The 24,637-nt window shown below is 41.1% G+C and overlaps 1 protein-coding gene across 1 annotated transcript; it reads left to right on the plus strand.

The window, feature by feature from the left end:
- The first annotated feature begins 93 nt into the window (after positions 1–93).
- Positions 94–22,848, plus strand: c2h6orf62 (chromosome 2 C6orf62 homolog). Its single transcript, XM_048557873.2, has 5 exons — positions 94–1,558; positions 16,443–16,619; positions 17,947–18,072; positions 18,776–18,910; positions 21,471–22,848. The coding sequence occupies exons 1-5, from the start codon at positions 1,430–1,432 to the stop codon at positions 21,594–21,596; spliced, it is 693 nt and encodes a 230-aa protein (XP_048413830.1). The 5' UTR covers positions 94–1,429; the 3' UTR covers positions 21,597–22,848.
- The last annotated feature ends 1,789 nt before the right edge of the window (positions 22,849–24,637 follow it).

Below are 24,637 nucleotides of genomic sequence, written 5' to 3' on the forward strand. Positions count from 1 at the left end.
AGGTGTTGATGTTCATAAGCCAACATAACATGACAGGTTGAAAAATGTGATTTCTGAAAATAAACTATTTTTGGGGATGAGCGGGGTTGTGACGTCATTGCAGCCATCTTGCCTGGAGAGGCGGTGGTGGTGGAGGTGGCGGAGCGGTGTTGGGTGTGAGACCGGGAGTAGTGGCCTGCCCGAGCTGACAGCAAGTAGCAGAGACGGGGAGAGACTGAAAACAGAAAGGGCTGCTGCTTGATTGATGAAGGAGCGGGCTCGGGCTCGGGCTCGATAGCTGGGCATTGAGAAGGGAGGGAGTGGGAAATCCAGCCCGAGGCAGGCTGTGGTAGCCGAGGGCAAGGCCGCTTCTTTGTGCGGTTTTCTCAAACCAGTAGCCCGCTTTTTAAGACTATGGGTGACCGAGAGCGCAGAGAGCGCGATTCGCTCACACTGACGGGCTTAACCGGGTTTGTGGTCTCGTCTTGACATGGGCGGAGAGTGACATTGAACGTTGGTTTGCAATATATATATATATAAAAAATTATATATATGTTAAACATAAACAGCTTAGGAAAGTTGGGAAAAGAGAAAACCAAAACAAAAAAAGGAAACAACAGAAGCTCGACATCTGAGTGCACAGATCTGAAGGAACAAACATGATAAATGATTTAATTTTTTTTGTTTTGTTTTTCAGTGCAGGGAAATGTCAGGAAACGGGGTAAAGGTTTGCCACCATGGTGTTGATTGAATTTGTCTGTTTGATAAAATTAGAAATGCCTTTTGCTTGGATTTTTGTTTGTTTGTGCCCAGGTGCCAGTGAGCAGCGCCATGTAATTGATGTGCCACTGCAATCCTCCTCTTTCCCTTTTATTGTCAGACCTTAAAACAACTAAAAACCTAGTCCAATATGTTTGAAGACAGCCATGTTAGAGGCTGTAGGTAGAGATTTCAGGCTGACTTTTGTGTAAAAAGGCAAAATCCTGGCTTACGTGTAAACATGAGATCTGACTACATCATTTCTGTGTCATCTTTGGGCACATGCAGATTACAGTTAGGTGTCTAATTTGTTGGTTAGATTCATTGGCATCCATCATTGTAAACTAGTTTTAGTTGAACAGGTTCAAATCTAGCATAATTTGGATTGCTTTGGTTTGTAGGTTTTATTAATGTGAATTTAAAAAAAACAGTCTTATTCCCTGCACTCATGAAACCATGTATATATAGGGACTGTTATCATGATTGGACTCTGGCCTACATTTATCCTAAGTTTTTGCACAACACAGTTTTAGACTTTCTGGTCTAGTAGTTGTGGTAGAATTTTTTTTTCAGTTAGCACTACCAGACTTGTTTGTTCTGTTGCGCTGTTTTCTTTTGAGAGAAGTTGCCCCTGCTAGATTTTGTCAGTTTCTGCTAAGCTAGAAACAGGGTTGCCACTCATCCAAACAAAATGGGTGACCCAAACTCTCGGAAGAACCAGACTTTGAACCGACTGCGTGCTCAACTTAAAAAGAAGAAAGAATCTCTGGCAGATCAGTTTGACTTCAAGATGTACATTGCCTTTGTATTCAAAGATAAGGTAGGAATTTTATCAGGCCTTAACATGGCAGCATCAAAATTTAATAGTTTGTGCCCACCAGGCATAGAATGTGGCCAGAGAATAAGTATATTGAACTTTTTTTTAAGTTGTAAAATTCGACTGCTTTTACCCTGAGCTTTCAATTCTCTGAAAGCTGCATTGCTAGTTTTGGGCTGACAGATTCTCACTGACATTAGCTGGAGCTCACAGTTTATATGACAGACTAATAAAGACTTAAAACAAGTGGCAAACTATTCATGACTGAGTCGAGGAATTTCTTTTCTCAGGGTTGTGAACCTTTTGCTTAACCCGGAGGACAATGGAAGCTGTCATTCGATTATGTATTCAAGATAGAGATTGATAGATTTCTAGATGCTGATGACATCTTGGAATATGAGGATAGTGCGGGATCTTGTTGAAGTAGATGATCAGCCATGATCTAGAATGGTGGCGCAAGCTCAAGGGGATGATTGTCCAACTCCTCCACTTTTGCTATACAGATGTCACCAGACTCAGCAGAAAAGTTTGGAGTGAGTCGTTCTTGCTGTTGGGAAGCTTTATAAAATGTTATGTATATTAATGAACCTGTCAAGCAGTGCATTCACACTATGGTATACAACATCCAAGTTATCATGCACTACGTTGTTCCAAACTTAGTTTGTGATTAAATCTAACATCTCTCAGTTCAGCTTCGATCTAAAGCTTAAAATGCACCCCCCCCCCCCCCGCCATTAGCACAAAGTGAGGAATAACCTTTAAATTCCTTGTCCACACATGCATACTTTTGTTTTCTGTTCATCTGTGGAATGTGGGCGTTCCTGGCTGGCCAGCACTTATTGTCTGTCCCTAGTTGCCCTTGAGGAACTGGTGAGCTGTGTTCCTGAAGTTTTGCAGTCCGTGTGCTGTAGCTTGATCCATAATGCCTTAGGGACAGAATTCCAGAATTATGACCCTGTGACTGTAAACAAACGAGTATATTTCCAAGCCAGGATAGTGAGTGGTTCGGAGGGAAATTTACAAGTGGTGGTGTTCCCGTGTATCTCTTGCCCTTAACCTTCCAGATGGGATTGGTCTTGGGTTTGGAAAGTGCTGTCTGGGATTTCTGGTGAATTTCTGCAATGCATCTTATAGATAGTAGCAGCAATCTGTACTGAGTGTCGGTGGTGGAGGTAGTGGTTGTTTGTGGTTGTGGTGCCAATCAAGCAGGTTGCTGTGTTCGAGCTTCTTTTGTTGTGCCCAGGCAACAGGGGAGTATTCCACTAGTTCTAAGGAAAGGCCACCAGACCTGAAATGTTAACTGATTCTTTTTATTTTTTCCTCTTCAAAGATGGTGCCAGACCTGCTGTGCTTCTCCAGCAACTTCTCTTTGTTGTGTAGTATTCCATCAGACTTCCGACTTGTTCCTTGGGGTGGTGAACAGGCTTTGGGGAGCCAGGAGGTGAATTACTCACCACAATATTCCTCACCTCTAACCTGTTTTTGTAACCAATGTACTTATGTAGCAGGTCCAGTTGAGTTCCTGGTCAGTGGTAGCTCCCAGGATCTTGATATTGTGGTAATTCAGTGATGGTAAGCCCAATGAATGTCAAGGCACAGTGATAGATTGACTCTTATTGAAGATGGTCATTGGATGGCAATTGTGTGGCACAAGTATTACTTGCCACTTGTCAACCTAAACCTGGAAGTTGTCTAGATCATTGAATTCCTACAGTGCAGATAAAGTCCATCTGGCTCATCAAGTCAACACTGACCTGCTGAAGAACATACCACCCAGAGGCCAATCTCAATAATCCAACATTTACCATGACTAATCCATCTAACCTGCACATCCTGAGACACTGGGGAAATTTAGCATGCCCAACCCACCTAATCTGCACATCTTTGAGGGAGTAAGTGGAGTACCAACAGAAACCCAAGCAGACATGGGTAAAATGTGAAAGCTCCAAACGATAACAACCCAAAGTTACAATCAATCTGGGGTCTCTGGCCCTGTAATGCTAAGCATTGTGCCACAGTACTGCTCCAATCTTGTTGCATTTGGACATGGGCTGCATCAGTATCTGAGGAGTGGCAAATGGTACTGAATGTTGTGCAGTCATTGACAAGAATCCCCACTTTTGACCTGATGATGAACAGAAGGTTAGTGATGAAACAGCTGAAGATAGTTGGGCCTGGGGTGGTAACCTGAGGAACTTCTGCAGAGATATCCTGGAGCTAAAGTGACTGACTTCCAACAACCACAACTATCTTTCTGTTTGGCTGGTATGACTGCACCCAGCAGAGTATTTCAAACCCATTGATTCCAGTATTGCCAGGGATCCTTGACGCCACACTTTGTTGAATATCGCCTTGATGTCAAGGGCTGTCACTATCATCTCGCCACTGGAATTCAGCTCCTTTGTCCATGTTTGAGCCAAGGCTGTAATAAGGTAAAGAGCTGAGTGGCCCAGATGGAACCCAAACTGAGCATTGTTGAGCAGATGCTACTTGATAGTACAGCTTCCATGGCTGATCAAGAGTAGACTGTTGGGGCAGTAATTAGACGGTTTGAGTTTGGCATCTACCAATGCTGAAACAGGACAATGTTGTAACTATGCTGGAAAAGCTTGGCTTAGGGAGCAGTAAGCTCTGGAGCACAAGTTTTCAGAATTTTGCTGGAATGTTATCAGTCCCATTGACATCTGCAGTATCTAGTGCCTCCAACCATTTCTTGATATCACGTGGGGTGAATTGCATTGGCTGAAGACTGGTATCTGTGGTTGTGGCAACCTCTGGAGGAGCCGAGATGGATCTTCCACTTGGCACTTCTGGCTGAAGATTGGTGCAATTACTTCAACCTTATCTTTTGCACCAATTTGTGGAGCTCTTCTATCATTGAGGATGGAGATATTTCTGGAACCAGCTTTTCCGTTGAGATATTTGATTGTCCACTGCTATTTGTGACTGGATGTGGCAGGACTGCAGAACGTAAATCTGATCTGTTGATTGTAGGATCTCTTAGCTCTGTTTATTACTTGCTACTTGTGCTGTTTGGCATGCAACTAGTGCTGTTTGGCATGCAACTAGTCCTGTTTGTTAGCTTCACCAGGTTGCATCTTGTTTCCAGTTACGTTCGGTGCAGTTCCTGGCATGTACTGCTGTACTCTCCTCTGAACCAGGTTTGATCCCCTAGCTTGGTGGTAATGGTTGATTGGAAGTATGCCAGGCCATGAGGTTAGCAATTGTGTTGGTATACAATTTTGCTCCTGTTGGTAGCCCACGGCACCTTGTGGATGCCCAGGCTTGACCTGGTAGATCAGGTCGAAATCTGTCCCTTTAGAGCAGTGATAGTGACACAACATCGTGGAGAGTATTTTCAATGTGAGGGTGGAACTTAATCTCCACAAATGCTGTACTTTGTCGACCCAGATTACAATGTCCATTTGGCATTTGACAACCAAATTTGTGGATGTCCACTTTTCATTTTTGAACACATGCTCTAATGTACTTGTCTCATTTGAATGTTATCTCATACTGTGGAGACCACAATACGTACCTGAAATCACTCTAGACATCTTGCACAGCATTCATCACCATCCAAGATTATGAACACAATCATTTTGCCATTCAGGTCTTAAATGCCTTTCAGTAAGATAACTTGCTAAACAACCAAATGTCATTTAACTGCAGTTTATTAGCAAAAGATATTACGTGAACAAGGACCTTTAAACTGACTTAAAGTTAACAGTTGATCTACTGTTTAATTGGCATTTTCTGAAGTTCCAAACTTCTGTTCCCATTTTTTTGTGCAGAAGTACTTTCTAATGTCACTTTTGAAATGTCTGCCATTTATTTGGGCATGCCCCTTGCCTTGGACTCTTCAAACTAAATTAGTTTCATCTGTGATGCCTGTGTCACTTATTTTCAAAACCTTGATCAAAATCAAATCTTCATAGTCTCAATTCCAAGACACACCGTTCTGACTTGAGTAATCACACTTTATAATTTAACCCTTAGAACCTAGGTATCATTCTCACAAGCCTATACTGTTAATGCCTCTAAGGGTGTCCAAAAGCAAACACTTCTCCAGATCTGATTCTGTTGCAGCTTTATATAGCCTTAGCCTAACATTTAACCCCTTATATTTAATATAAAAGCCAGCAGTGGGACAGTCTTTCTGATTTTTTTTTAAATTTTCCTATTCATAACATTGAATTCATCTATCTAGACACCGAAATGTCTGTAGGCACACACTTGTTCTTAGCTTCTCGCCATTTAGAAAGTAGTCCCTTCTTTCCATTTGTTTTTGATGTACTCTGACACTAAACCCTATTTCATGACGACTTCTGTCAACTTCCCCAGTCTCCTTTAAGTTGTCAGAATTATTGTCTGACTCTAATAACTGATGTGCAGAAAATTTTCTCAGTTAAATATTGGGAAGACTCAAACAGTTGTCTTTGCTCATCCCTCTTCTTGTCAGTTGCTTGTTTGCAATCTTGGTGTTATATTTGTCAGCTTGAGTTCAAGCAAAACTCTGCTGTCCATGTCCTAAATGAAAGTACCATTTCTTCAGCTCCTGTGTTTACATGTCTCACTCCTCTGTATGTTATACCAAAATTCTCATATCTGTAGTCTGCTTCTAGACTCTTAGATTGTCATCATTGCACTGTTGGCAGCTGTATTGTTAGCTGGATAGGCCATTTTCTTCCTTAAACCATTTTCCTCCTTTTTAAGGTGCGTCCTTAAAACCTGCTTTGACTAAGCTTTTAGTCATTTGCCCAAATATTTCCTTGTGCAGTAACCTATCACAGGATGATTTGTATTCCTGTTGAAGTGCCTTGTGTTATTTAGGCATTAAAAGTGTTTAAGTGTATGTTTGTTTTTAGATCCCGTGTGGATTATTTCTTTTTTTTCTTTATTCATTCATGGGATTATGGGCATCATTGACTAGGCAGAATTTATTGCCCATCTCTAAAAGCCTAGAGCGCAGGTTAAGAGTCAACATTTGTTTCCCTTGAAATCTATTTTCTAGAATTTTATTCATTTATTTAACATTAAAAACATATTAATAGATAATGTTTCTGTCTATATTCTACTTTGTGTGATCAGAAAATTTAGATATTTGGCTTGCTGTCCTGTCATTTAAGTAATCAGTTTAAAAAGTTGTTGCAAGGTGACATGAGTCAGTCAAGTCTTGACAAAGTATCTACCTATCATTCGTTATTTTGTTTCCTGTAGTTTAATCAATGTCATAAACAGATTAACCAGTTGCCTCCATTTCACAAGTTTCAGCTTTAGTTAACAAAGCCTTCTCTCAAATTCTGTCTGGAAGTACATATAAATAACATCTGTAGCAGTTTCCTAACTACTGCTATAGTGACTGTCCAAAAAATTCAGGTTCTTCAGATATGAGCTTAATTGTATCATTTGAGGTTAACTACATGTGTGGGCGGGTCTTGGGGCACAATGGTATCGGTTCCATCTCTGGGTCAGAAGATTTAGGTTTAAATTCTGTCACAGAATGTGATATCTATGGAGATGATGTAACATGTCCAAACAAGGTGATAAAAATCAGAGAACCTTGCTGACACAAGCTGAGTGGAACCAGGAGATATGAACCTGTAATGTTTCATTCGATAAATAAATGTATCCTGAGTAAAGACCGACTTTGAAGCTTTCAAAAACTAGTTATCAGAAATATACATGACCCATCCTTTGACTCCGTGTTGTTTCTCAGCTGAATATTTTCAAGGTGTTCATTGGTCTTATTTATATATATATATAGTTTTGGTGATTTCTCAACAGATGTTGGTTAACGTAGTCAGGTTTTTCACTTCTCATCTTTCTGAAACAAGTGTGATAAGCACAATTTTTCAGTCAAAAGGAATGGCTCAGAGTTTTGAAAGGTAATAGTTGGAACATCCGTGATATTCGCTCCCATTTCTTTTCCAATCCTAGGATGGAAGTTAGTTGGCGTGGAGGTTTTTTACTCTTTGTAATGCAATTATTACTGCTGCTTCGTTTTAATTGGTGAGTCTCTGACTGTACTTCAACGTTGTTTACCCCGGGATATCTAACATGACAATTGCTTCCTCTGCTGTTAATACTGATGAAAAGCAGTTATTCAGCGCGTCCATCAATTTCTATTTTCATTGACGCTACTGTCAGTTTAAGGAGCTCACGTCAAATCTACTACCACTTCTTTATACTGCAATTGTAAAAGGATTTTCTATTCTGATCATTCTTTCTTTTTGTAGCTCTCATCAGCTTTGTGCTTTGCTGCTAATTGGGATCTGTGCTATTTTCACTTTCTAGGTCTATGTTCTGCCTTGCCTGTTTAGTTTCCATTTGTTTTTAATGCTGCCTGGGTCACTGATCTTTCATTTATAGTCTCTAATAGGTTCACCAAGTTGCTGTGGGCAGTTGATTTGCATTGGATTAAATATGGAAATTTAGCTGTTTTGCATTATTCTTTTTCAAACAATTGGTTGAACACTGTCATATTGTGACTTTGAAATGGTTTGCATCCAACTGCTTGATTTGTTAATGAGCAGAGGTTTGTAAGTCCACTGGTTGAATTTTTCAACCAATCAGTCTACAGTTTCAGGAATTCATTAAACTTTGTCCTGTTTTTGTTTTTTTTTTCAGCAAGTTAGATGTATTTGGAAGGGGACAATGTTAAATAGAAACTAATTCTCCGGATTTAGGAAAGGCTAACATACGTGAACTGAGACAAAGATTTCTGTAGCATGCTGGGCAAATCTGGTAATAGCCAAAACAATAGAATGACAGGATAATAAAATGTGAGGCTGGATGAACACAGCAGGCCAAGCAGCATCTCAGGAGCACAAAAGCTGACGTTTCGGGCCTAGACCCTTCATCAGAGAGGGGGATGGGGGGAGGGAACTGGAATAAATAGGGAGAGAGGGGGAGGCGGACCGAAGATGGAGAGTAAAGAAGATAGGTGGAGAGGGTGTAGGTGGGGAGGTAGGGAGGGGATAGGTCAGTCCAGGGAAGACGGACAGGTCAAGGAGGTGGGATGAGGTTAGTAGGTAGCTGGGGGTGCGGCTTGGGGTGGGAGGAAGGGATGGGTGAGAGGAAGAACCGGTTAGGGAGGCAGAGACAGGTTGGACTGGTTTTGGGATGCAGTGGGTGGGGGGGAAGAGCTGGGCTGGTTGTGTGGTGCAGTGGGGGGAGGGGATGAACTGGGCTGGTTGAGGGATGCAGTGGGGGAAGGGGAGATTTTGAAACTGGTGAAGTCCACATTGATACCATATGGCTGCAGGGTTCCCAGGCGGAATATGAGTTGCTGTTCCTGCAACCTTCGGGTGGCATCATGGTGGCAGTGCAGGAGGCCCATGATGGACATGTCATCAAGAGAATGGGAGGGGGAGTGGAAATGGTTTGCGACTGGGAGGTGCAGTTGTTTGTTGCGAACTGAGCGGAGGTGTTCTGCAAAGCGGTCCCCAAGCCTCCGCTTGGTTTCCCCAATGTAGAGAAAGCCGCACCGGGTACAGTGGATGCAGTATACCACATTGGCAGATGTGCAGGTGAACCTCTGCTTAATGTGGAATGTCATCTTGGGGCCTGGGATGGGGGTGAGGGAGGAGGTGTGGGGACAAGTGTAGCATTTCCTGCGGTTGCAGGGGAAGGTGCCAGGTGTGGTGGGGTTGGAGGGCAGTGTGGAGCGAACAAGGGAGTCACGGAGAGAGTGGTCTCTCCGGAAAGCAGACAGGGGTGGGGATGGAAAAATGTCTTGGGTGGTGGGGTCGGATTGTAAATGGCGGAAGTGTCGGAGGATAATGCGTTGTATCCGGAGGTTGGTAGGGTGGTGTGTGAGAACGAGGGGGATCCTCTTGGGGCGGTTGTGGCGGGGGCGGGGTGTGAGGGATGTGTCGCGGGAAATGCGGGAGACGCGGTCAAGGGCGTTCTCAATCACCGTGGGGGGGAAGTTGCGGTCCTTAAAGAACTTGGACATCTGGGATGTGCGGGAGTGGAATGTCTTATCGTGGGAGCAGATGCGGCGGAGGCGGAGGAATTGGGAATAGGGGATGGAATTTTTGCAGGAGGGTGGGTGGGAGGAGGTGTATTCTAGGTAGCTGTGGCTGTGCACACCACCCTACCAACCTCCGGATACCCCACAGCTACCTAGAATACACCTCCTCCCACCCACCCTCCTGCAAAAATTCCATCCCCTATTCCCAATTCCTCCGCCTCCGCCGCATCTGCTCCCACGATAAGACATTCCACTCCCGCACATCCCAGATGTCCAAGTTCTTTAAGGACCGCAACTTCCCCCCCACGGTGATTGAGAACGCCCTTGACCGCGTCTCCCGCATTTCCCGCGACACATCCCTCACACCCCGCCCCCGCCACAACCGCCCCAAGAGGATCCCCCTCGTTCTCACACACCACCCTACCAACCTCCGGATACAACGCATTATCCTCCGACACTTCCGCCATTTACAATCCGACCCCACCACCCAAGACATTTTTCCATCCCCACCCCTGTCTGCTTTCCGGAGAGACCACTCTCTCCGTGACTCCCTTGTTCGCTCCACACTGCCCTCCAACCCCACCACACCTGGCACCTTCCCCTGCAACCGCAGGAAATGCTACACTTGTCCCCACACCTCCTCCCTCACCCCCATCCCAGGCCCCAAGATGACATTCCACATTAAGCAGAGGTTCACCTGCACATCTGCCAATGTGGTATACTGCATCCACTGTACCCGGTGCGGCTTTCTCTACATTGGGGAAACCAAGCGGAGGCTTGGGGACCGCTTTGCAGAACACCTCCGCTCAGTTCGCAACAAACAACTGCACCTCCCAGTCGCAAACCATTTCCACTCCCCCTCCCATTCTCTTGATGACATGTCCATCATGGGCCTCCTGCACTGCCACCATGATGCCACCCGAAGGTTGCAGGAACAGCAACTCATATTCCGCCTGGGAACCCTGCAGCCATATGGTATCAATGTGGACTTCACCAGTTTCAAAATCTCCCCTTCCCCCACTGCATCCCTCAACCAGCCCAGTTCATCCCCTCCCCCCACTGCACCACACAACCAGCCCAGCTCTTCCCCCCCACCCACTGCATCCCAAAACCAGTCCAACCTGTCTCTGCCTCCCTAACCGGTTCTTCCTCTCACCCATCCCTTCCTCCCACCCCAAGCCGCACCCCCAGCTACCTACTAACCTCATCCCACCTCCTTGACCTGTCCGTCTTCCCTGGACTGACCTATCCCCTCCCTACCTCCCCACCTACACCCTCTCCACCTATCTTCTTTACTCTCCATCTTCGGTCCGCCTCCCCCTCTCTCCCTATTTATTCCAGTTCCCTCCCCCCATCCCCCTCTCTGATGAAGGGTCTAGGCCCGAAACGTCAGCTTTTGTGCTCCTGAGATGCTGCTTGGCCTGCTGTGTTCATCCAGCCTCACATTTTATTATCTTGGAATCTCCAGCATCTGCAGTTCCCATTATCTCTGATACAATAGAATGACAGTTTGGAGAACCAGTTTATACCTTTATGCTGAAGCTTTCCATGCCATCGATAGACAATAAAAGTAGAAAAGCTTGCATAAACAAAAGAAAAAAAATTTAAATCCATCTTAGTTTTTTTTCTGACGAAAATCAATCTTGACATTCTTCTTGAGTTGAGTATCATACCAAAGATTGTCGATTGTCATTTTAATGCAGATGGTTGATTTATACTGTGATGAGATCTTTATCTCAGGGCAATGACTTGAAAGAAATTCAGGAATTTGCATTTTAACCAATAGAAAGTAGCATCTCCTTTCTAACTGATTTAAAGGTTCAAATGGAGGTTTTTACGATCGTTATCTTTCTGCTTATAAATTGTTGGTATACCTCCTCTACCACCCTACACCTGAGGAAGGAGCAGAGCTCAAGCTGTTGTTTCCAAATAAACCCGTTGGACTATGACCTGATGTCATGTGATTTTTGACCAATTTGAGTACAACAGTGCTTGGCCTGCAGTATGGTTGGATGGAACTTAAGAAAAGAAAGTGAGAGGTTTTTTGCCATTTGCCATTTAATACAGACTGGCACAGTTCTGAAGAGTATGCAGGGAAAAAGAGACCAGGTGTGCATGTACATAAGTCTTTGTGCATTCTTGGACATCATTAATAGAAGCATTGAGTACAAAAGCAGGGATGTTGAATCCTTAATTCTTTAGCCATGGTCTGACTAGAGCTCTAATGTCCAATTCTGGTCACTACATTCTATCAAAGATGTTGAATCCTTGGTGTGCGGAAAAGACTTTCCAGAATGGGTCTAGGCATTGGGTATTTTACTTGCAAGATTAGAACATAAAACATAGAACAATACAGCGCAGAACAGGCCCTTTGGCCCTCGATGTTGCCCCAACCTGTGAACTAACCTAAGCCCCTCCCCCTACACTATCCATCATCATCCATATGCTTATCCAAGGACTGTTGAAATGCCCCTGATGTGGCTGCCTTTACTATATTAGCAGGCAGGGCATTCCAAGCCCTTATCACTCTGAGTAAAGAATCTGCCTCTGACATCTGTCTTAAATCTATCACCCCTCAATTTGTAGCTATGTCCCCTTGTACAAGCTGAAGTCATCGTCCTCGGAAAAAGACTCTTACTGTCCACCCTATCTAATCCTCTGATCAACTTGTATGTCTTTATTAAATCCCCTCTTAGCCTCCTCTCCAATGAGAACAGATCCAAGTCCCTCAGCCTTTCTTCATATGGCCTGCGCTCCAGACCAGGCAACATCCTGGTAAATCTCCTCTGCACCTTTTCCAATGCTTCCACATCCTTCCTGTAATGGGGCGACCAGAACTGCCCGCAGTATTCCAAATGAGGCCGCACTAGCGTTTTGTACAGTTGCAGCATGACATCACAGTTCCGGAACTCAGTCCCTCTACAAATAAAACCTAACACACCGTAAGCCTTTTTGACAGAGCACTATCAACCTGGGTGGCAACTTTCAGGGATCTATGTACATGGACACCAAGATGTCTCTGCACATCAGCACTACCAAGAATCTTCCCATTGACCCAGTATTCTGCCTTCCTATTATTCTTCCTAAAGTGAATCACCTCACATTTTATCTGCATTGAACTCCATTTGCCACCTTTCAGCCCAATTCTGCAGTTTATCCAAGTCTCCCTGCAACATTCTTCCACACTGTCCGCCACTCCATCGACTTTAGTGCCAATTGCAAACTTACTAACCCATCCACCTATGCTTGTGTCCAAGTCATTTATAAAAATGACAAACAGCAGTGGTCCCAAAACAGATCCTTGTGGCACACCACTAGTAACCAGACTCCAGGCTGAATATTTTCCATCAACTACCACTCGTTGCCCTTCCTACAGAAAGCCAGTTTCTAATCCAAACTGCAAAATCTCCCTCAATTCTGTATTTTCTCCAATAGCCTACCATGTGGAACCTTATCAAAGGCTTTACTGAAGTCCATGTGCATTACGTCAACTGCCCTACCCTCATCCACATGCTTGGTCGCCTTCTCAAAAAAACTGAGGTCTGTGAGACACGACCTGCCCTTGTCGAATCCATGCTGACTATCTCTAATCAAATTGTTGCTTGCTAGATGATTATAAATCCTATCACTTATAATCCTTTCCAAAACTTTTCCTACGACAGACGTAAGGCTCACAGGTATATAATTACCTGGGTCATCCCTACTGCCCTTCTTGAACAAGGGCACAACATTTGCGATTCTCCGGTACTAAAACTGTAGACAATGAGGACTCAAAGATAAAGGCCGAAGGCTCCGCCATCTCCTCCCTAGCTTCCCAGAGAATCCTTGCAAAAATCCCATCCAGCCCAGGGGATTTATCTACCTTCACACCTAGAATTAATAACACCTCCTTACTAACCTCAATCCTTTCAATTCTAATAGCCCGTAACTCAGTCATCTCCTCTACAATATTCTCCTGTTAAAGGTTAGGTTGGTGAAGTTGAGGTTTTTCTGATGGGATTAAGGAGGTTGAGAAATTTGATTGAAATGTGCAGGATTATGACAGGCTTGGAAAAGGTAGATGAGGCAAAATTTGTTCCCATTAGATGATAGTATGTGAATTAGGGGACGTAGAATTAAGTCTCAGATAAGAGGTGCAAAGGGTATGTGAGGAAGAATTTTCCTCCTGCTACGCAAGTTGTAAAGACTTGGAATGGACTAACCACAAAGTTGAAGTGAAAACAGTTAATTATTTCCGAAAGGAAATTGGATGAACACTTGAAGGAAATAAACTTGCAAGGCTAAACCGATGACGGGTGAATAGGACTGATTGGAGTGCGCAAAAAGAGACAGCATAAGCTAAGTAGACCTAAATTGACTAGACCTTCAAATTACGATAGCCCACTTTTCTATATATGCATTTGTACCAGTGTCATTTTTAACCTTCCTGCATAGGGAATTCTGATGGTTTGAATTTTCAAATAACCAACAGACCTCCCTTTAACATACCGAATGACAAGACAGACTTGTATTTGTAAGATTATGGCTTAATTGATTACTCCACATTCTTGCCTAATCCCAATAACCTTTCATTCCTCTGTTTATCAAGTAACATCTGTTTGTGCCTTAGACAAATTTAGAGACTTTGTTTTCACTGTCTGTAGCATTTAAAAGGCTCACATTCCACTGAGAATATATTTCCCAGTTGTCATAAATGGATGACCCCCACATATTTAAATAGTGACCTCTATTTCTGTACCATAAATGATCTCAATATGGAACATTGTATGTAGGGTAATTTTTTATAATTGGATAATTGTTTTTTGCCTTTTCTCAACACTAATCAAATGTGAAGATAGTCATTGTTAGGGATTGAGTTGAAGGGATCTGGCCTGGGTGGATTGGAATCAGTAAAACAGTAAATGAATAATAATATAGGACTTTCAAAGACATAATAGTTGGGTACAGACTGGTCACGCTCTTGCTTTAATTCTGTCTCTCCTTTAAAAAGCTAAGGAATGTGTGTGTGTTTTTTTTTAAACAGCCTTCTCTACTTGTCTTGCCATATTCAAAGGTTTGCACCTTAAATTCGGACTACCGTTGTAGCTGATATTGTCTCCCTTGGATTTTCCTGTCTGATCTTGGAGTGGTTTTAAGCTTGGAGAATGAGCAGCAGTTAGCATTTGTAATTCAGCTAGGCCTTGTAGTCAATAGGTTGGCTGGTCACTCACCATGTAAACATTTCAGTTTGAGCCATGGAACTAGTTCCTGTCTTGTGGGAAGAATGCATGGAAAAAGAGGGTATCAAACTTGGAGGTTCAGCCGCTGTAATTGAAGCCTTACAGGCATCCATGCGATCCAGGACAAGAAATAATTGAGCCTAATTCCAGGTGGGTGTATATGGAAAATTACAAAGGACAATGAGGAGAGTAGAGATGAGAAAATGATCAGAAAGAGTTGGCCATTGATCAGTCTCAGCCCACACAACCAGGCTTCATTAGTTTAAGCATGGTAATGCATTCTTAAGGAAGCTGTAGACTATAGTTTGATTTATACTGTCTGCTGATTTCAGTACCAATGCATTAAAGCTTATTTATCTACAGGGAGGAACTAGATAAAGGGAAATTTACTGGTTGTAAATTATTACTTTCTATATTCATAACCATACAAAACATTTATAATTTAGAAGTTATCATTAAATGATTTGTACCATATTGACATGAGTTTCTCCAGTGCGCTTTTTATTTGAGATTTCCAGCAACTGCAGTATTTTGCTTTTATTTTCACTTGTTGCTGCAAAAGAGATTCCTCACGGTATGTGATTTTTATCCCCCCTCATCCATTGAACAGGATGGCAAGCACCATATGTCTAGGTGTATTGCTACTTAACCATGAAGCTCAATAACAAAACATTGCAGTTAAGCTCTATCAACTAAGCTCTGTTCTGTGACTTTGATTATTAATATTTCTTAATTTAGTGAATTGATTCTTGAAGTAATGCAATTAATTTTGGCCCCTGCTTATAGGGATCTGTTTCAGAAGAGTGCAGAATTTAGAGGTGAGGCGATGGGACTTAAACTGTTTATGTTTGAGCTGTTGGATGGGCATGCATTCTTGAAGCTGAGAAATTAAGTTTTAGAGGATCAATAGATGATTAATGGAAGGGAAAATAGTGATATGGGAATAGAGCAGGTACATGAAAGCAGAAATTCCATTTGAATATAAGATGAACATAAATCTGGTAGGGTTGAGGCATGTTTCCATGTTCCACTTTTTAGTTCTATGGAATCTGTTTGTTATATTTTTCCCATCGCGTTAATACATACTATTTGATTAATTCTTGCTTCTGGATTAAATTGATTCTATGTGTTGTTCTTGGATTCTTCTTTCCTTGCTGACTTTCAGTTTACCTCTAAACAAAGCAGTAGATCTAGTTTCCTTTGAAAATTGAGTGGAAATTGTTCCTTTTAAATTCACGGTATGAACGAAATTGTCAGTTGATTTATTTTAAAGCTTTTGTCTTCACACTTGGAAAAAGAAGTCTGGTAAACTAACCAGGATTAATATTATAATTTAATTTTGTAAGTTTTTCCCCTTGTTTTGTACAAAATCTTTGAAGCAAAAATGCTAGAATGCGTTTAAGTGAATGTCATAAATCTGAAGAAATACATTGTGCTTTGTTAGGATATTTCTTCAACAATTCCCTGTCCTGGAGCTCAATAAATTACTAAGGCTTGAGGTTTTGTTCTTATTGTGTTCTTTTCATACCTGGTGTGAGAGCTGTTAGATCAGTATTCAGTCTAAATATTACAATTTCAACCTAAGGCATTCAGCTTCGATACTTCTAAAGATAGAAATTTTGAAAAATTGTGTGGTTGAAAATTGGTTCTCTGTATTTCAAAGAGTTTGACTGTAGCATTTTCTTTAAAGAGGAAAAAGTCGGCACTATTTGAAGTGGCTGAAGTGGTACCAGTTATGACCAATAACTATGAAGAAAATATCCTCAAAGGCGTACGGGAGTCCAGCTACTCCCTGGACAGTTCCATAGAGCTGCTGCAGAAGGATGTAGTGCAGCTTCATGCACCTCGCTACCAGTCCATGCGCAGAGTGAGTAAAATGATGCTTTTTTTTGTTTCAGTAGACCATTAAAAAGCTCTGATTTGGTTCTGACCAGAACATACTCATCTCACATAGCATAAAAGGCAGGGAGAAAGCTCAATCAAAAATTGAAATGAAAAGTACTGTAATGACACAGCAGCCCCTTACTTTAAAAGCTCATGTTTTATTAAAGCAATTTTTGTCAACAGAAGAAAAACTATGAATACCCTTAAACATGTCTAACAACTGATTTATTCTATTACAGACCTTCTCCTTATATTCTGTTTCTGTATCGCATCAAAGTGGAATCCGGTGTCCAACTGGATGTTGGCCTAAATTTGGAGATGGAGTTTGTCAGAGTAGGGTTTGAGCACTGCAAATTCTGACCCACCATGGGGAATGCTACCATTAAGACAAATATTTGCTGTTGTTCAATATTCTTGTACAACTGTGGTAACTGAAATTGATATTAGGTTGTGTTGCATATTTCTATTCTGTGCCAAAATTGATTTAGGTACACATCTGTATCCATCTGTTAGTGACGAATCAAAAGCATAGGTGATGCCAATTTTAATAAAAGCTAAATTGTTGGTTCTTTACTAATTCAGAATTGAAACAGTTTTGGAAATCTGAAAATTTAAATATTTGGTGCTGCTGACCTTGCAATCTAATAAACCAAATGTGTAAGAACACCTACCTTAATTAAGTCCTGTAGATTTTGTATTGATGCGATCCAGTAATCTCAACTTCTGGTAGATGGTTTCATGTTTGGGTTGTTCGATAATTATAGTATATTATCTTTTTGAATTGTTAAAGTCATTTCAGTAGTTGTAATCTTAGCATTATAAATTGGTCTTTTAAGCCACTCAGCATCCTTATTTGGTTTGGAGAGACTTGATTCTCTTGTCATCTTAAGGAATTGCCTAAACCTTTGCTTTTTAGAGGCAAAGATGCTGACTAAGCATAAATGTAATTGAGAGTGTAATTTGGTAAAGGCAACATGCTGATCTGTGGGGAGCAGTTTACTTTGGTGCCTAACTTCGTTACTCCAGGTTAAGTTCTTAACTAGTAAAAAAAATTGGATTATTGTGATATACGTCACTGAAAATAAATAAAAGATGCATCCAATCTCCTGGATCACAAAAAGATAGGCACTTGAAACTTCTGATGGAATATGTAGTGCCTCTGATCTTCAGGTTATATTGTACTTTGAATTATACCCAAATTATCAAATTTGGCCAGGAAAATGGCTCAGATTGAGATTAGAGAGTTGTAGTGATTGTTTCTGTCAAAAGTATTATTTAATGTTTATGTGGGAATTTCCCTTCTCTGTCAGGATGTAATTGGCTGTACACAGGAGATGGATTTTATCCTTTGGCCACGGAATGATATAGAAAAGATGGTCTGTCTCCTGTTCTCCAAGTGGAAAGGTACAGATGGTGAGCCTTTCAGGCCTGTTCAGGTACTAAATCACTACTCATTTTTACACAATTATGTAGAGTTAATTCTGTCTTATTTTGTTTTGCCTCTGGTTTTGCCTGTAAATTTTCTAAGCATGTTGGCAGTTGCAATCTTTTTTCAGTTGGTTCAATGATTTTTGTATAGATATTGCAAAGTATTTATTTGTGGCTGTCTACATGGAGATTTATTTCAAGCATCACTCTTAAGTCGCTTGGCATTTTGATGAAATGGATATCTATGTTGTATCTGCAATGTTATTTTGATTGGGACTGTGTTGATTATTTTCTTGTTTCGGTTTTCACTCCTGACAACATCAATGTTTTTCTGTATACAAGAGCCATGTAGCCCATTAACCCCTTATTAAATCTGTGAAGCTTGACTGTGTACAGGCTAATGTGACTATTGTAATTCCCTGATAAGCCTCCCCCGCACCCCCAATCCCAACCTAAAGAACCTGAAGCTGACAGCCATACATTTCTAGAAATTGTGACAGCATAGTAACCAGGAGTTCTGACAAATCTACAGAAGGAATTGAATTTTAACATCACTGTCTTTTCTAGTTGAATTCGTTCAACCTTTTTATGGACCTGAAATTGAATCTGAGGCAGGCTTGGTCTTTTTGCCCACTGTTCGCGGGATGCTTTTTGAGCCACAATTTTTTTCTTTTAATGCCATTCATTGCAAGCTTTTTGCTGTTCATGCAGGCCAAGTTTGAGTTTCATCATGGCGATTATGAGAAACAGTTTCTGCACTTAGTTAGCCGGAAGGATAAGGCAGGACTCATCATAAACAACCCATGCCAGTCCATCTTTCTGTTCATTGATCGGCAGCACTTGCAGGTGAATATAACACTGATCTTCTTTTGTTTATATTTTCTAAAGCTATTCAGCTCTAGCTACTGTTTAACTAAGGGCATGTGAAAGCAGTGACATGGCTCATTTTTAATTGTTTTGAGTAAAACATTTTATGTCTGGGTTGTTTGATAATGATAGGATGTTATATTTTGTGAATTGTTGAAGTCACTCTAAACAGCTACAGGGTTTGTGTTTTAACTTGGCCCTTTAAACACCCATCAAATTTTATTTAATTTGGAAAGTCCCTATTTTCTAGATACTAAAAGGAATCCCTGAAACTTTTTTGTTGCTGGTGTCCTTTTTTTTGCTTTTGTGGCAGCATTTTGGTAGAGTTGTACAATTAATCCTAGCAGCCACTCTGTGTAACAGTTCCTCTCTATACCATCCAATTTAATTACTCCTAGGTTTACTTTGTAGAATTTGAGACAATGCCAATTTGTGTGTATTTGTTGATTTTGTTTTGAGATTATTGTTTCTTTTACAGCAAGCAAATCTAGTTGTCTAAATTGATATGGCAGCATGCCATTCTTGCACATTAAGATTAGATAAATTAAATATATTTACGAGTTAACTTTGAGATTACCTACTAATTTTGACTAAGGCTCCACTTAGTATTAGACTTTACAGAATTGAAGTGCTGCATCTGACTCTGGATGATGAGTATGTAGAGGATGAGAGTATGTTCAATGTCTAGACACCAGGTGAGATGAGATTAGTTGTACTGTATTTTGTAAACTTAACATCCTCTTGACGCACACTGACACGTCAAAGTTTGAGTGGAAATTTTGGAGGGTAAACGCAATTTCTTTAACACGTGGTGTGGCCTCAGAACGGATAGCAAGAAATCATGGAGGGTTTGGGAGGAGTGAAAGACCGAAAGAATCAACTTTGAATGTTATAACTACTATAAATGACTCATGAATTCAATGGACTGTATGGAATTTATTTTTATCACCTCTCATGATAAAGGAAAACTCTGTCATAAACATGGTACTATTGTATTAATTAAACAAGCTAAAGCCATTTCTTTAAAGAAAAGGAAGCATTCTGATTTGGGTTTTTAACCCATATGCATTTTTCCCCTCCTGCAGGGAGACTGTGATTTGTGCCTTATACAATTTATTGTGCTTATTGGTATGAGCAAATCAAAATGGGGATTAGAAAACTATCATCTAGCTGTGTGTAGAATCAATAAATTATTTCTAAGTTTTTTAATCTACTTGGAAATTTTTCCTCCATCCCTGCAAAAATATTTTTTCCATCCAGAATTTAGAAGTTCAATTTCTGTTCCCTGATCTAGTAAAACACAGCATTGCCAAATACTGTATGGATGTGATAACGCATTCTTCAGCCTCTGAAATCCTGTTAGTACCACCCCAAGGTCCACTAGAGTCTTTGATAGTGAGGAAAGAGGAAGTTTAATGGGCAGGCGTTACCTTACCATGCAAATCGCAAGAGGTGTATCGTGGGGTTTTGGGAGAGGAGGCGGAGTGGACCAGAATTTCCCAGAGGAAATAGTCCTTACAAAATGCTGACAAGGGAGGGCATGTCTGATGGTGATTTGCTGCTGGAGATGGCAGAAATGGCAGCTTTCTGATCCTCCCTAGATGTAGGCGTGATGGGGTGGAAAATGAGGATCAAAGGATCCTATCTGTGTTGTGCGAGAGAAGAGAAGGACTGACGACTGTATTAACGACAAATTGGGGGATCTTTAGTTGAGGGGGGACAAAAGGACACTTGAGGCCCCCCAGTAGGGGGTGGCATCATCTAAACAGATGTGACGGAGAAGTTGGGAGAATGGGATGGTGTTCTTATCGAAAGCAGGGTGTGAAGATGTATAGTCAAGGTAACTGTGCAAGTTGGTCAGGTTTGTAGTGGATATCTGTGTTAGGCCTATCCACTGAATTGGAGATGTCAAGGAGAGGAGAAGTAAAATGGATAAAGTGAAAGCAAGGTGGAGGTTGAAACCAAAGTTGATTAATTTTTCCAATCCCAAATGAGGGGATGCAGAACCGTTGAGGTAATGTACTGGAGAAAGAGTTGTGGGAAGGACTCTTAAATAGGCTTGTAACAAGGGGGATGGTTCATGTACCCCACAGAGACAGACAACTAAAGTCCATGTGGGTACCTATGGCAACATCTTTGCTGTTGTGAAGGGAGTGAACAAGTTAAAGGTGGTGTTCAAAATGTGGATGAGGCAATTTAAATCACGGTGGTTGGTCTCTGGAGGGCTCAGGGTAACTTGTATTTGAACTTAAATTTGGGCTTTAAAGAAAAAATACTTATCTCAGTATATTGAAGACACATGGGACACATTTCGTTAGATCTTCTGATCCTTGCACTTTGAACACCCATGTAGCCTGTAAGTACTCAAAGAAAATTGGTGCATTTCTTCCAAACTTTGCATATTGACTTTTATAATAGGGGTATATTAGTAATCTAGGTTTGATTTACATTTAAGGCAGCTTGTATATTAAATTGAAGTCATTTATTTTATAAGTGAACAGTCATGGATTTTTCCTTTTGCTTTATTTTTGATTCTTAGACTCCAAAAACCAAGGCCATAATTTTCAAGTTGTGCAGTGTCTGTCTTTACCTGCCACAGGATCAGTTGACCCGTTGGGGAGTTGGAACCATTGAGGACCACCTCCGTCCCTACATGCCAGATTAGGGGCGGGAGCCAGCAAAATAGGAAAGATCATAAGAGCCAACAACAGTGAACTCGCATTTCATCTTCATTTCTGAGTTTGATGCTCCACTCATGAAAAGAACAGTCTGTTACAAAGTATACTCATCTTGAAATTTTTTTCCAGTTATGCGTATCTCAGAACTTTATTTCTTTAATGTATTACCTGCACATTCACTGTAATAGGCTGCTTTGCAGTTAATCTGCATTGTGTCAACTCCACATGGAAAACAAAAAGGTGAAATTTGAAGAGAGTGTTATACATTGATGCATACATACCAGAAATGTACATATTAGTCTTCTCGCTTGTGCTGGTTATGTACCCTGACAGTTACTTTAGATATTAAGATATAATGTTAGGGTGGGAAGTGCATTTGACAAGGATTTCAGCAATTAAAGGATACAACTTGTATGTTGTAAAGATGAAGGGTGTTAAAGCTGAATAGCACTATCTTTATGGTCCTGGTAGATACATTTATATTGGGCACATACTGGTCATAATTTAATGACGAGCAACTGAAGGGAGGGGGGAAAGAAATCTTAAAGTACTCTTAAAATTTTCTTGTGTAATGTAGGCTCCTGTACCTTATGTGGGCTACATTTGCTGACACGTTCTTTTTGGATCTCTTTCCCTGAGTTGCTATTTAAACATACAAAGGAGTTTTGGTTCTATTCTTTGGAGATTTTAGCAGGTTAACAATGGGCAAACTGCAGATAACAGAACTGGAGTCTCAAGTAGCAAACTAGCTACAAAATCGTCACAAAAGTTCATTGTTACTGGATTTTATTTTAAAAAGAGCCTTCCTGTAGCTAAAGCAGCTTATTTATCTAAAAAGTAAGTTAGGAACTATTATGAAGGTAGAAAGATGGTGCAAATATGCTGGTTGCTGATAACACAACTGTGTAAAAATTAGAATAACTAATGGAGAAATTACCAGTACTTGCATTCAAGAAAATGCAACTAAAATTGCTTCTTTTAAAAAAAAATCTTCTGCAGTCTTTCAATTTGGTTAAGGGTATTGTTTATATGACTTGATTTTGAGCTTGTGCAATTAATGTGAGGCAGGCTGCCGAGATGAATTGAAGAGGAAATAGCTTTTCTGTGGAGCTGAGAAGTCTGAGCTTTCTGGGGTTATTTATGCATGCCTGCCACTTCAGATAAGAACAGCGCTAACCAGTAGCAAATCTGTACTCACCTGTTGAAATTGGAAAAATGAAAATAAATCTTTAATCCTTATTCACAATTGTCTGATTTGTTTCTTGAATGTTGGTTTGATTAGCCTTTGAAATATTATAACTGTTGGGAGATTTATACCATTGTACTATTTCTAGTTTCTGGTTGGTTCGGAGAAAATTGTATTCTTGTCATTACTGAAACCACAAAGTTGTTGGCAACAAACATCGAATCAAGAAAATGTAACTTAACTTTTAAATTGCTGCCTCCAACTTAAATGTTATTTGATATTATCAGGGTCATCTACAGTTTCCCTGTTGGCTTCTAATGATATGAATAAAATATCAGCATTCATGAGCTGGTTCTTAATTATGACAGTTGGGAATCTAGCAGAGAACTGCCCATCAGTGTTCAAAAGCAAAATACTGTGGATGCTGAAAGAAAACATGCTGGAAACTCTCCAGTCAGGCAGCATCTGCCAAGAAAGAGTTAAACATTTCAGGTTGATTACTTTTCATCAGAACAGTAGGGAGTTAGATATGTAAGAGTTAGACGGTCTGGGCCCGAAACTTCAGCTTTTGTGTTCCTAAGATGCTGCTTGGCGTGCAGTGTTCGTCCAGCTCCACACTTTGTCACCTCAGGAACTAGGAATAAATAGGTCATTCTCAGGTTGGCAAACTGACCACAGGGGTACTGAAAAGATCAGTACTTGGGTCCTAGCTGTTTCCAATCTACATCATTGATCTGATGACAGCATGGCAGATGGAATGTAATGGATAAGCGTGAGACCATCCACATTGAACAAAGGTACAAAAATATTTCTTAAATCAAGTGATTAGAAAGTGCAGATGTCTAAATAGAGACCAGAGTATCCTTGTTCATGACTCCTGAAAGCTAGCATGCAAGTGCAACAAGTAACTTGGAAGGCAAACTGTATGATGGCCTTTATCACGAAAGGAACTGTGTACAAGACTGAGAAAGTCTGGCTTCAATTTGCATAGTACACTGAAACTGTGCTCAGAGTACTTTGTGTAATTCTGGTTGTCCTGTCTAAAGAGGGATATAATTGCTATTGAGGGAGTGCAGAACAAGTTCACTGGACTGATTCCCAGGATGATGGGACTGTCCTTTTGAGGAAAGATTGAGGTGTTAGGGCCTGTATTGTCTGCAGTTTAGAAGCATGAGGCACCTTCTCAAATTTGTACAATTCTTAGAGATAGACTGATGCAGAAAGGATGGTTCCCCTGGCTTTGCTATCTAAAATGGAGGGACTGTCTCAGAATAAGAGATCAGGCGTTTAGGACTGAGACGAGAAGTTCCTTCTCTCAGAATAGTGAACCTTTAAAATTCTGTTTTGAGGATTCTCCACTGTAGCATGCATTTAGTGCTGTTTGAGGCAGACTTTCAGGAACCAAGTGATATGGGCATTGTTTCAAAATGAGGATGAAGTTTAGTCATTGTGATTGAAGCTGTCCTGTAATTCAGTGCAATGAGCCATATAGTTTTGTGCACATAGTTTGTGGTGTACCAAGACCACAGAAGATGTTCAGAACTGCTAATTTCTTGTTTATTATGCTACACCTATCATTGTCAAAGTGTCCCAAGATGTTTACCAAACAATAATACACTTTTTGACATCAAAACACCAGAGGAAGATGTATCCAGGCGGGTTACTAGATTTTGTACGGATTGAGGTTTGGAGGTAAGTGGTTTGGTCTGCAATTAAAACTATAAAGGCAACCTAGATAATAAAATGTGAAGCTGGATGAACACAGCAAGCCCAGCAGCATCTCAGGAGCACAAAAGCTGACGTTTCGGGCCTAGACCCTTCATCAGAGAGGGGGATGGGGTG

This window comes from Stegostoma tigrinum, chromosome 2 (assembly GCF_030684315.1).
Source record: "Stegostoma tigrinum isolate sSteTig4 chromosome 2, sSteTig4.hap1, whole genome shotgun sequence".
In the NCBI taxonomy this organism is placed as follows: domain Eukaryota; kingdom Metazoa; phylum Chordata; class Chondrichthyes; order Orectolobiformes; family Stegostomatidae; genus Stegostoma; species Stegostoma tigrinum.